We start from the raw sequence: 12,526 nt of genomic DNA, 5'->3' as shown, positions 1-12,526 counted from the left end.
TGTTTTTTTATTAGGCAAAGCTAAATGACAAGACTTTCACAGTTGCATTTGCAGGTGTGACTGCAGGCACATTTGTGCATGTCTGGTGAACTTTATTTTAACACCATACGTTGTATTAATACACTAATTTTGCATTCATTTTCAACTTATTCATATATACATTTATCCCCACTCCAAGAAGCCACTTGTCATAAAAGCCTATTGCTGTTTTGCCAAGCCTTTAATTTTTCCCAAAAGGTCTACTAGGGTCATTCCAATATCACAAGTGTATACTGTAAAAGAAGACATGAGTGAAGCTGTCGCTGCTGGGATTTTCAGAAGGGCCTAGCATGCTGATCCCAAATATCTCATGATGCTGTCTCTTAAGCTGCTGCAAGCTCCTGTTATTCTCCCTGGGCTGCTCTGACTTTTGCGCCGAGCACTAGCACAAATCTCATAGGAGATGGTTGGAAATGAAACAGGTCTAACGTTGCTCTGGTAACTTGCAGAGATTTGAATGTACAGCTCATTTCAAGATGCCTTATCATTGCTTGAGGTTCCACAAAGTGATGCCTCTCTTCCTTTCCCATGAATTAGCAGGTTGTAATGGACTGGGCAGCAGAGGCAGTTCGAAATATTGCTCTTGAGGAGATGTGATGGAAGAGAAATAATTACTTGTGGTTTGTTGGGGTTTTTTTTAAGATTCTTGTTTGGAAAACAAAGCAGTCAGTTTCCACCCTGTACTCAAGACTGTGGTTCTGAAATTCTAGTCCTCCTTTTTAACTGAATGCATCATGTCTAAATTGCCACAGCTTCCCAGAACAAATTGCCCTGCAAGGAGACAGCAATTTATTAACTATGTATTCAAAGCTGCCAAAGGCCACATTCAGCTCCTGTGACTCATTTTAGCAGGTGCTGCACATTGGCACATGCACATTTTTTTTAGATGTTCAGTTCTAAATTATTCAGACCTTTTTTTTACAGAGACAAAAGTTGTTCGATAGCAAACATCCATGTATTCCTAAGCACAAGCCCAGCCTCAAAATTAGCTACTTATTCAGAGTGGATGGCCATTGCCTCTAGGTGAGCATTAAAGTGAAGAAGCACGTCCTGCCATTTTGTTTGCAGCACCGAAGTGCCCTCTTCATGGCACAAGTCTGGACAATAGAATTGTAGAGTTGGAAGGCACCCTGGGGGTCATCTAGTCCAACCTCCTGCAATGCAGAAATCTCAGCTAAATCATCCATTACAGATGGCCATCCAACCTCTGCTTAAAAACCGTCCATGGAAGGACTCCACCACCTCTCATGGGAGTCCATTCCATTGTTGAACAGCTCTTACCATCAGAGTTCTTCCTGATGTTCAGTCAGAATCTCTTCTTTTAACTTGAAGCTGTTGGTTCAGGTCCTACCCTCTGGAGCAGGAGAAACAACCTTGCTCCATCTTCCATGTGGCAGCCCTTTAGATATCTGAAGATGGCTATCATATCTCCTCTCAGTCTCCTCTTTTCCAGGCTAAACATACCCAGACTTTACAATCTTGGTTGCCCTCCTCTGCACATGTTCCAGCTTCTTAAATCGTGGTGCCCAGAACTGTCACATCCATACTCTATATTTAAAGCACATGGCTTCTCCGCCCCCCGCCAAAAACACTCAATAACAAACTACAGTTCCCACAATTCTTTGGGGTGGAAAGCGAGAACCATGTGCTTTAAATGTAGTGTGGATATGCAGAACTTCTGAAGCGTGGACCACCTGGGCCACAACAGTGTCACTGCTGTTGCTGACTGCCTGCCCTTTTCTTGCAGAAGGACTAGCTACTAGAAGTAGGGATCCCAGTTGCCAGAAACAATGTGTGGTGATTTCATTCCTGTGCAGGTTGCTCTCCAGGCTTTTATGTGGTCACATACATACAGTACTTGTAAAGCACATTGATTACGTAACCAAAAAAATAATAATCATTGCAGGGTTGCTGCAAGGATTACAATTAGATAATACATGTGAAGTGCATTGAACACTTGAAGGTACTGTACAAATGCTAAGTATTAATATTATTTCTCCCATTGCCTTTTGTTTTCTAAAAAGAACACCAAATGACTTTCTAGAAGCCTGCCATGGTTAGGTGGGGAGACCCCAGGGTCTTTGTCTAAGTCCATCCATCTAACCTCTTGGAAGAAATTGACTCTTATTACTACCTAGACCCTTGAAGAAGTATAATGTGCAGCCCACTGCCTGCTTTCAGCTATAGCTTTGAAAATTGCTTTAACTTTCCTCTGTGGTTTAAATAAGATCCTGTACAGAAGCAAGAGGTTTTCTTTGGACACAGGGATGCAGCAGCCTTTATATCAGGTTTCCTTTAACTGGGTTATTTAGGTCCTCTTTAGTGAACAGGAGTGAGCAGAAGAAAAGTTGCTGGTGCTTTCTTGCCTGTGTTTATTGCTCCCAGTATATGCTTGGTGTTTTAATGTTTAGGTTTATTTTTTTTTAATATAATGGAGGATATTTAAAATACTTTTTATTCTCACCAAAGGAATCTGCAGCGGGCAGTCAATATGTAGAATTTGGAACTTGCCCATAATTCCTGGGGTGCTTTTGTTGCTGCTGTTGGAACTAGACTGTTTTTTTGTCTGTACATAAATTAGTTCTCATACAGAGAAGCAGCTGCAGTGCTTCTGGTATGTGTGAATTTGGAAAGGAAAACATTTGCTGAAGGAAAAATGGCTCTCTTTAACAAGAAATAATCAATCCTCATCAACTAGCCTTTAATTAAACCTCTCTCTGTGGCTTGTAGAATTTATGAGGAACCCGTGTGTGGATGCTGGCTTGATCCCACCTCTGGTGCAGCTTTTAAACTGCAAAGACCAGGACGTGCTTCTTCAAACAGGACGTGCCTTGGGCAACATATGCTACGACAGCCGTAAGTGTTCAAATACCAGTGTTTTGTTTTTATTTTTTTATTTTTGGTTATTAAAAAAAGACTGGTTCTTGTTGTTCATTTTTTCTTGTTTTGTTGTCAGCGGTGCCGATTTCTGCAAGACATCTGTGGGTGCTGTCACAATTAAGCCTTGCTTGAATGACAGGCTGTCAAAAGTCCCATTTTTTCATAGAAGCAGCCAAATCATTGGCAAATATGGTGGGGTTTTGTGGACATAGGTAAAATCGCTGCTTCTTTTTCTTTCCCCCCCGCTGTTTCTTTTTTAAATAAATAAAAAACTGCAAAATCCTGATTTTGTTTCTGTAGCTAATGCTAATGGGGAAGATGTGCCGTTCTCCCCACCCCCCCTCCCTACACTGATAATAAAGCTCACATTTAGATTCACATTTGGGTTCTCACTGATTACTACATTTGGCATCACAAGTGAATTGCTGGCACCATTGTCTAGTGCACCTGCATACTGGTAGTATGAATTAACAGTGTCTGGCATATAGACAGTCCTGCTTGGTAGCAGAAGGTTAGAGGAAATGGGAGGCCTGAAACAGTCAGGTCTATAAATCACAACCCTATATAGTTGACGCTTGGCTGTCCTCAGTATCCATCATGTTGCAGCCCCCAACACATCAGTTGCATGTAGGCAACACATTTCGATGACCGCCTCACAATTTTTGCAGGTAGAATAGATTTCTACTGTTCAGATGACGCTATTGTTCCGACATATGTTATAAATTGTAGATGTGCAACCTGCACAGCTATCCTGGGTGCTCCATTTTGAAGTAAACCCTTCCGTTTAGAAGCCTGAAATTTCTGGTTTACTAGACAGACTGTAAATCAGAGCTGCGGAACCTGAGGTTCTTCAGACATTTCTGCACTACAAATCACATTCAGGTAACTCACCAGGTGTGGTAGAGCAGCTGTGCTAGCTTCCCAGCAGGTGACTTGCTGTTGCTTGCTGGGAAGAAGAGGGGTGAGGCAGCTGGGGGGGGGTGTTCCCTGCTGGTGTATTTGCACTGTCTTGCCTCTTTCCTTGCCAGTAAGCACAACAACCCACCTGCTGGGAAGCTAGCATAGCAGTTCCACCCCAAACAGCAAGTCTCTTCTGCTCCCACCATCCATGATCATTAGCCATGCTTGCTGGAGCTGATGGGACTTGATAGAACAACCATATCTGGACAGCCACAGGTTTCCCACTCCTGCTGTAAATGCCACTGTTTAATAGTACCAGCTTTCCCATATAAGAGATTTAGTTTCCCCATATTAAAGGTAAGGATGCATTTTTATTATTATGATGTAGATGTATATATTGATGTCTGCAAAAAGAAAGTTGGAATCAAAACACAAACGGAAAACACTGTTATATGTTACTATATGGTAATTGCCCCCTTTTCTAAACATGATTCTTTTCACTAGCACACAGTAAGCAATATCAAAGTATCCTGGCCAAAAAAAGAGAGAGTGACTGCGTCACTGAGAGTTTCACTGGACGAGGATTATGAGAAGAATAAAAGTATACTTGCTAATGGAATATTGCTGATGGGATCATCATCATTTTGCTGTCAAAAGTTTTATCTTTCCCCCTCAGAATTGATCAGTTTTCCCTTATTGGGCATGTTATTTTTGTAATTTTATTTTTTACTTTGCTTGATTTCTGACATGAAGTGTAGTGATTCAACTTCTACACTCATTTCTCAGTACATGTTATTAACAGTAATTTTTATTTTAGCATCAACAGCAGCATTGACGATTACTGCTGTTACCACTGGCTTACCATGTCAAGTCTGGAATTATTCTTGCATGGTGACTCAGATTTTCCATGTGGGATCCTAATTTGCTTATGTTTCTGTATGCTTTGACGTGGCAGTCAGTCCCTGCATTAGGTGTGTTGTGATGTGGTAGTCTCTGCCCCCATATAAATGTTGATGATGGTGAAGGACAAATAACAAGGGGAGAAGTAAGGAGACTTGAAGAGTCCAACAGAATCTTTGAAGCAATGGGATGGTTTATGAGGGAATTGAAACAGGCCTTAACGTAGTATCTGCTTGCTTGCACCCTTCCAACCTAAAGGAGCAGTCTTGGTCAGGCTTGGGAATTGTGACACATCAAAATGTGTTTAGATGTCCAGCTGCTGACTCGGTTTTCAGCTTCATTGTCATGGAAATGACGATGGACGCCCAGCACAATATGTAAAGCTTCAGAAATATTATGCTCTGTTCAGAGAGTGGCAAGTAGGCAGTGTGACTAGTCTCAATGCAAAGTATTTGTAAGAGATGTAGCTACAGCATCGCAGAGGCCCCCTGTTTGTGGTCACATATACATTTATAAAACTTCCATCAACATTATCAAAATGCGAATTCCAGGTCGATTACAAAAATTAACCGTATTTACAGAAATCATTCTCTTGTTTAAAATCAGAAAATGATTCTTATTTGTTTCTGGACATTTTCCATTAGCAATGGCGGCAGACCCTTCTTGTCAAATTTTGATACTGTCAGCCACAAATCACTTATGATTAGAATGGCAGCCATGTACCCAAAAAACACAACAGAACATGTGCTATTTTCCTGCCATCTGGATGCCATTTCAGCTAGTGGATGTATGTAGATATGTACAGACAAAAGAAAGCACTACTTCACAAAATTCATAATTAATGAAATTTGCTGTCACAGGAAGGCTCTAAAGGTCAGATTCGCAAAGGGGAGGTCTACCATGGGCATGTGGACACTCCAGATTCATAAAGCATTGTACTACTGATAATCATCTTCCGGGGAACAGCATTAAATGATGTCTGTTGTCTTCATGCCCTGGTGCTGGTTTCCTAGCAGCTGACGGTTATCCACTGGGGGAAAGAGAAGCTGGACTTGATGGAACCAGTAGGACTCTTCTTACATTCCTGGTAATTACTTAATTCTTATGAAATGCCTTTTTGCTTCAAGGCTCACCACAACTGAAATATGAGCATTTCTTGAAAGCAGAGATCTTTTAAATTACCCTAGCATTTGGCATCTTGACAAAAGGAGGAAGAAGCTATTCTTAGTATTTAGCTGTTGGTATTCAACTATCTTGATGCTTGGGGTTGTGTGGAATATACTTTTAACATTTTTATCTTCAAGAAATCTTCTTTGTCCCCGCTCTGAATAGAATTAGAATTCCTAGCCTAGCACAGTTTTAGAATATTTAAATATACATGGATGCCTTCTAATATTCTTGAGTAACTGTCTGCTTAGTTGAGGTGGTTGCCAATTTCAGGCCCATCCGAGTTTCATTTGGGGGCTTTTCAAGTCACATTGCAGGATAAAGGATGGGGTTAATAATAATAATAAGAATAATAATTTATTTTTTATACCCCATCCATCTGGGCGGCTCCCATAGTAGTAGTAGTAATAATAATAATAATGTGATCAAACATTTAAAACTTCCCGATACAGGGCTGCCTTCAGATGTCTTCTAAAAGTCAGATAGTTGTTTATTTCCTTGACATCTGATGCAAGGACATTCCACAGGGTGGCCACCACTACCGAGAAGGCTCTCTGCCTGGTTCCCTGTAGCTTCACTTCTCACTGTGAGAGAACCCCCAGAAGGCCCTCAAAGCTGGATCTCAGGCTGAACGATGGGGGTGGAGATGCTCCTTCAGGTATACTGGGTTGAAGCCATTTAGGGCTTTAAAGGTCAGCACCAACACTTTGAATTGTGGTCAGAAACATACTGGGAGCCAATGTAGGTCTTTCAATGGAACCTTGGTGGCCGCTCCCAGTCACCAGTCTAGCTGCCGCATTCTGGATTAGTTGTAGTTTCCAGGTCACCTTCAAAGGTAGCCCCACGTAGAGCGCATTGCAGTAGTCCAAGTGGGAGATAACCAGAGCATGCACCACTCTGGCAAGACAGTCCGCGGGCAGGTAGGATCTCAGCCAGTGTACCAGATGGAGCTGGTGGACAGCTGCCCGGGACACAGAATTAACCTGCACCTCCATGGATAGCTATGAGTCCAGAATGACTCCCAGGCTGTGCACCTGGTCCTTCAGGGGCACAGTTACCCCATTCAGGACCAGGGAGTCCCCCACACCTGCCGTTATGTTGACACTGACTGTGACGACCAGGTCCCAGACCCATAGCAGATGAGGTGCCACTGAGGGCTCTGCCTGCCAGCTCCTATGTATTATATTTGCACTGTGGGCTCCTAAGAATATGAACTAACTCAGAGCCAGCATGTTTTATCCTTGGAGAAAAGATGTGATATAAATGAAGCATCCTTTCTACAGCTCCTAGGACATCTGCAGGACTTGAGTTTCCCAAGCTGCTGGCAAAGCTTCCTGGCCTTACACCTTCTCATTTCCTGCACATTGTTTTGATCGCAGCAGTGAACGAGGCAGGGAAGTGGAGGAACGATATTCATTTGTTTACATTTTTTTTCATTGAAAGCATCTCTCCTCCTTGCAGAAGGAATGGCTCTTCAAACAGGGACTGAATGAACAGCAAGGGCAGGAGAAAGAGAGAGACTCAAGGTTTCTCTCCCCACCCCCCTCATTTTCTTTGCACAAAATAACTCTTCATCTTTCCTGGTATTGTGGAACCCCAGAGACTAATTGTTCAGTCGGTGACTTCATCAGGGTTTCTAAGGTACCACAGCACTTTCTATCCTTTTGTTTCGGTTGTTTTTGTTTTGTTCTCTCCTTTGCAAACCAGCGTTAAACGTAGGAGTGCATTTACCTACACCTAAGTGTCTGGAAATAAAGGGACGCTCTATGGATCAGTGGCAAAGACTATGTTTTACCGAAGTTCCCAAGTTCAAGCAGGCTGCGTAGTCAGACTCAATGTTAGGCAATGTAGAAGTGCGTTTTGAGTGCAAATGCATAACTTGAAATCTGTGCCCCCTGCTGACAACCCGGGGTGAACTTGATTTTACTTGGGAAACCATGGATTAACAAAACCTTTATTAATTCTGACTTTTACTAATTCCAGGATTTATGGGTAACTTGCACCCACAGACTCTGGCCCCTGAAACTTATAACAATACGTACCTCCCTTTCACTTTACCTTCCACATTAAATTCTAAAAAGATCATGGAAGTTGTGTATTGATAATTTGAGCCTCTCCTGGTCACTGGGGAATGTATACCGAACAGTATCACATTACAGTGATGGCACTCTGTGCTCTTCTCTCCCTGGCCTTGTTGAGAAGAGTGTGATATTTTTAATTGAATGTAGAGACCATGTACATGTAGATGGCATGCTCTACAAAGACCACCCTTGAAGACTAAAGAGGACAGCAGATACAAAATGTGTCAGTGCATACATTAATGGGCTATGCGCTCGATGCATATAGAGCTTGTTACCTAGTGCCTGTGGATGAAGCAGATTATTCTCTCTCTTGCAAATTAATTTTGATTTGTACATTCTCCTTCTTGAAACTTTTATTTATAAAGCTGTAGTTAAAATTACTTAGCCCTATCACAATATATTGTAGACAAGTAAGATTATAATTAGCAGTTTGATTATCTTTGGATAAAAGCATGACTGATTTCCCCCCCACCCCGGTGAATGGAAGCAGGGCAACAGTGGCCTCAGCAATTCATTATTATGCATTTGCATGCATTACCATAATGGAGAGAAAAGTTATCACACCACATTGTAATTAGGCACAGCTTCAAGGCTTCAGTTGCTTTTCATCTAGCCTGCTTACTGTAATCCTATACCCAATTTGTTTTACATCAACTGTTAAGCAGTTGGTCCCTTACCTTTCCCGCCCCGATCTGGCCACAGTGATCCATGCGACCGTCACCTCCAGGCTTGACTACTGTAAATTGCTCTATGCGGGGCTGCCCTTGAAACTGTCCCACAAACTCCAGCGGGTGCAGAATGCTCCAGCGAGGCTCCTCACGGGGTCCCTGCCATGGGAGCATATTCACCCAGTGCTTTACCAGTTGCACTGGCTCCCAGTGGAGTATAGGGTCAGGTTCAAGGTGCTGGTTTTGACCTTTAAAGCTCTTTGTGGCTTAGGGCCCTCGTATTTACAGGACTGCCTCTCCTGGTATGCCCTGCAGAGGACCTTAAGGTCCATGAATAACCATAGTTTAGAGGTCCCAGGCCCTAAGGAAGTCAAACTATCCTCCACCAGGGCCAGGGCCTTTTCAGTGATGGGTCCAACCTGGTGGAATGCTCTGTCCCATGAGACTAGGGCCCTGCAGGATTTAACCTTCTTCCGTCCGGCCTGTAAGACAGAGCTATTCTGCCTGGCCTTTAATTTGAATTCAGCCTGATCTTTTATTTTCCTTCCCTTCCCTTCCCTTCCCTTCCCTTCCCTTCCCTTCCCTTCCCTTCCCTTCCCTTCTCTTCCCTCCCCCTACCCTTTTATGAAGATTACCCACTCTGAGACCCCACAGCTAATTCTCCCCTGGTCTCCTTGCTGGCCCAAGTAGGACCAATTCAGCCAGCTACCCTGGAGACTATCTAATGCTTATTGGATGGATTTCCCCCAAATTGATTTTTGAACTTTGAATTTTATTGTTATTCATGTTTTTATACTGTATTTTATGCTGCTTCTATGTTGTATTGCAGTTGAGTGTTTTAAATTTGTTGTTAGCCACCCTGAGCCCAGTTTTGTGAACCGGGAAGGGTGGGGTATAAATAAAAATTTATTTATTTATTTATTTATTTACCTGGGAGTAGCCCCCATTAAACGCAAGGAGGCTTTGAGTAGACATGTATTCATTGCACTGTAAGTTAACTATACAGTGAATTTTTAATGAATTTTTAACACTTTGCATTGGGGTTAGGGGCTTAACACCCACCCACCCACTATTTATACAGAATAACTTCTGGACCGTGCCTGTCTCAGATGTATCTTGGTTGCTATGAACAGAGCAAACTTGAAGCAGGATAGAAAACTGTGGACACCAGTTCTTTAGAATCCTGGGATATTTCTGACTTTTGGAAATGACCAGAACGTAACTCATTGGCGGAAAACATGGGAACAAGTTTTGCCTCTTTCTCTCTTTTTCTTGAGGAGAGGGAACAAAATACTTTCTTCTTCTTCTTCTTCCTTCTTCAGGCAGTCATGGCATGAAGAAATGTACATTTCAGCTTTGTACAGGATAGTTTCTACATGCACCCCTCTCTATCCTCTATCCAGACAAGCAAGAATCATTATGAGAATTCGAAGACATATTCCAGGCAGGCAAGAGGGAGGGTGTTCTGCAGTGCCACCGCACTGTAGCCTTTGGAGAGATGGGGCAGTTGAGGGGCCGGCTGTGGGAGAGTCCAAAGCGCCAGACAAAGAGGTTGGGGGGGTGCATTTGACCTCCATGCCTGAGGTTCCTTGTCCTTGTGGTACTATGATAATATTTGCACTGCGGGCGCATGTTTGATTTTCAGTTTGTGTTATTGGGCATTGATATCTGAGAACTGCATCTTAACAAGATTTTATGGTTTCATTGCTTTGAAAAGCCACTCCCACGTCTAGTCTTGCAGCGTGAAAAGGTTTTATTGACATGCCCCAAATCTGAAACTCTGGAGACACCCTCGGTTTGCAAGCATGTGAATTTCCTCCCCCCCTCCAATCTTCTGATTTTATATGTATGTTAGAAACTTGCAAAAGCAAGCATTGACTTAGAATTAAAGCTGAGGAAACAACCCTGATAGTTCACCATTAATGTGTGGAACTGGAACAGAATAACTAAATCATCATCAAGTAAAGGTTTTCAGGGCACTCTTTTTTAGGACTGGATATATTTTTCTGGGGAATTAAAATTCTTCTAAAGAGCTCCTTTGGGAGACTTTTGAAGAGTAAAATATTCTTGAGGTATATGGAATATTATGGAGAAATCTATACTTTTAAAGAACCATTTTTGTTCCTTCTGCTGCTCTCCAGTCCTATTAAATGTATCCTGCTGAGAAATATAATTTAAAAGTGATCCACCACAGTGATGCAAAAAAGTCCAAATTGCTCAGTAAAAATAATGGAACGATGAGCCTCGCTTTGTTTTTAATTTCATCTCTGGGGGTGGTGGGGAAATATGCTCATATTTTCACAAATGTTTGTTTAGCTAATTGGTTCACTCCTGAGAAATGCATTGCATAACATTTAGCACATTAACAGATTTTTTTAAAAAAAATAGCATAGCCTATTCCTTAACAAAAATTGAAAGGAGCAAGAATAACAGAATTTTGAAAGATTTGGTCCAGTAGTTCAGTAAGATTGAAGAGATGAGATATCAAAAACTCAACCAGTGTCCCCTTTTTAAAGGAATTAGAAGTTCATTGTGTCTAAAGGAAACTGTGTTATTTTATATACCCCTGAAGTATATACATTTTGAAAAAACTTTATTTAAACCTCACCCTTGTCTTTTCAGAGTTAAATGATCTCTTTGGCCATCTCAGGCAGAATATGGTTGTAGAAAGTGTTTTCTTTGATTCTATCAAGTCCTTCTACAAACAGTGGAGCTGAGAGAGTGGAGTTAGAAATCTTTGATTGTTCCTGAGAGTATATGGAATAGTTAATAAATAGCAACTATTTTGGTGTATGTCTTAAGTAGTCAGACCAGTGAGAAGATGAGATGGGGAGAAGAGTTCAGGAGGCTGGAAAACTAAATGGCTATTAGCTGAAACATTCAGTTATGAATAGACTCTGTTTCCAACAAATGAATGTAAAACTGATCCTCCATTATATACTATGCAGCGGTGGAAGGGCAATGAGACCTTTGCAGTGCACCAGCAGAATTGGCTCTGCTGCTACATTTGTGTCATGTTGACCTTGCTGCTGTCTCACCCCTCAAGCGCCCCCCCCCCCCAATATTTCCAATATTAAGTGCATACCTTTCTCATCACTGTGTGGTATTTCTCATCACTTGAGCTTAACCACAAACCTTAAGAACAATGTGCACATTTAAATATTCTCAAGACGAATTTTATTGGGAACTGCAGTGATGCAAACTGAAGCTGCGAAAGCAATTTGTTGTGTTTACAAGCAAGCAGTACATATTGTTGTTTGCTTTCTAAAAAAACCTATTGCATTTTTTTTTAACAACCACCACCACCTTGCGAGCTGCTAGAGAAACATGTTTTGCGTGGGAGTTCACTTGGCTGCTAAAGTTGACAGGGTAACAGTCAAGGAAAGAATAAGCACATTCTGAACTTGTTTTGACTGGGGATCACTAAGCATGTTTTGTGGAATACTCTGGGACTTTGGGATCAGAAAGGGAGGGCAGATAGCCTGTAATTAGCATCATGTGGCATTCTCAGTTTACAGTGTGCTTTTTTTCCCTTCAAAGAGAGATACACACTACTGGTCTGAACCTGGAGCTTGCATTCAAACTCTCTCTAACAATTTCCTCTCCCCAAATTTAGTTTTATCAGGTTGGATCCAGAGATGAATGAGTGGAATTCCATTCATGGAACATAATACTTTTGTCTCCTGTGGACAGAAGGGAAAGGCTGCTTTTTGTGGATTTCCATTACCCCCTAATTGACTAACTTTTTAAAAAGATGGCCCTGTCTACCTGATTTATGGTCCTCAAGCATAGTTGCCATACCAACTTTTGCTATGAAGCAGCATCTATCTGTGTTTGGCTCTGAGGAAACACCAATGCAATCCTGTGTCTACTCAGAAGCAAGTTTCATTG

General features: G+C 41.9%; 1 protein-coding gene across 8 annotated transcripts in view; it reads left to right on the top strand.

Annotated features, from left to right (window-relative positions):
* RAP1GDS1 (Rap1 GTPase-GDP dissociation stimulator 1) overlaps positions 1–12,526 on the top strand; it is a 98,208-nt gene that overhangs the window by 54,796 nt on the left and 30,886 nt on the right. For all 8 annotated transcript variants that reach the window (XM_083571361.1, XM_083571359.1, XM_083571357.1 and 5 more), the window contains exon 4: positions 2,770–2,895. In XM_083571361.1, coding sequence (XP_083427487.1) covers positions 2,770–2,895 — 126 coding nt within the window. The remainder of the gene's footprint in view (positions 1–2,769; positions 2,896–12,526) is intronic.

This window comes from Podarcis filfolensis, assembly GCF_964270895.1.
Source record: "Podarcis filfolensis genome assembly, chromosome: 9".
Lineage (NCBI taxonomy): Eukaryota > Metazoa > Chordata > Lepidosauria > Squamata > Lacertidae > Podarcis > Podarcis filfolensis.
This window is presented reverse-complemented; position numbering and strand designations above follow the sequence as displayed.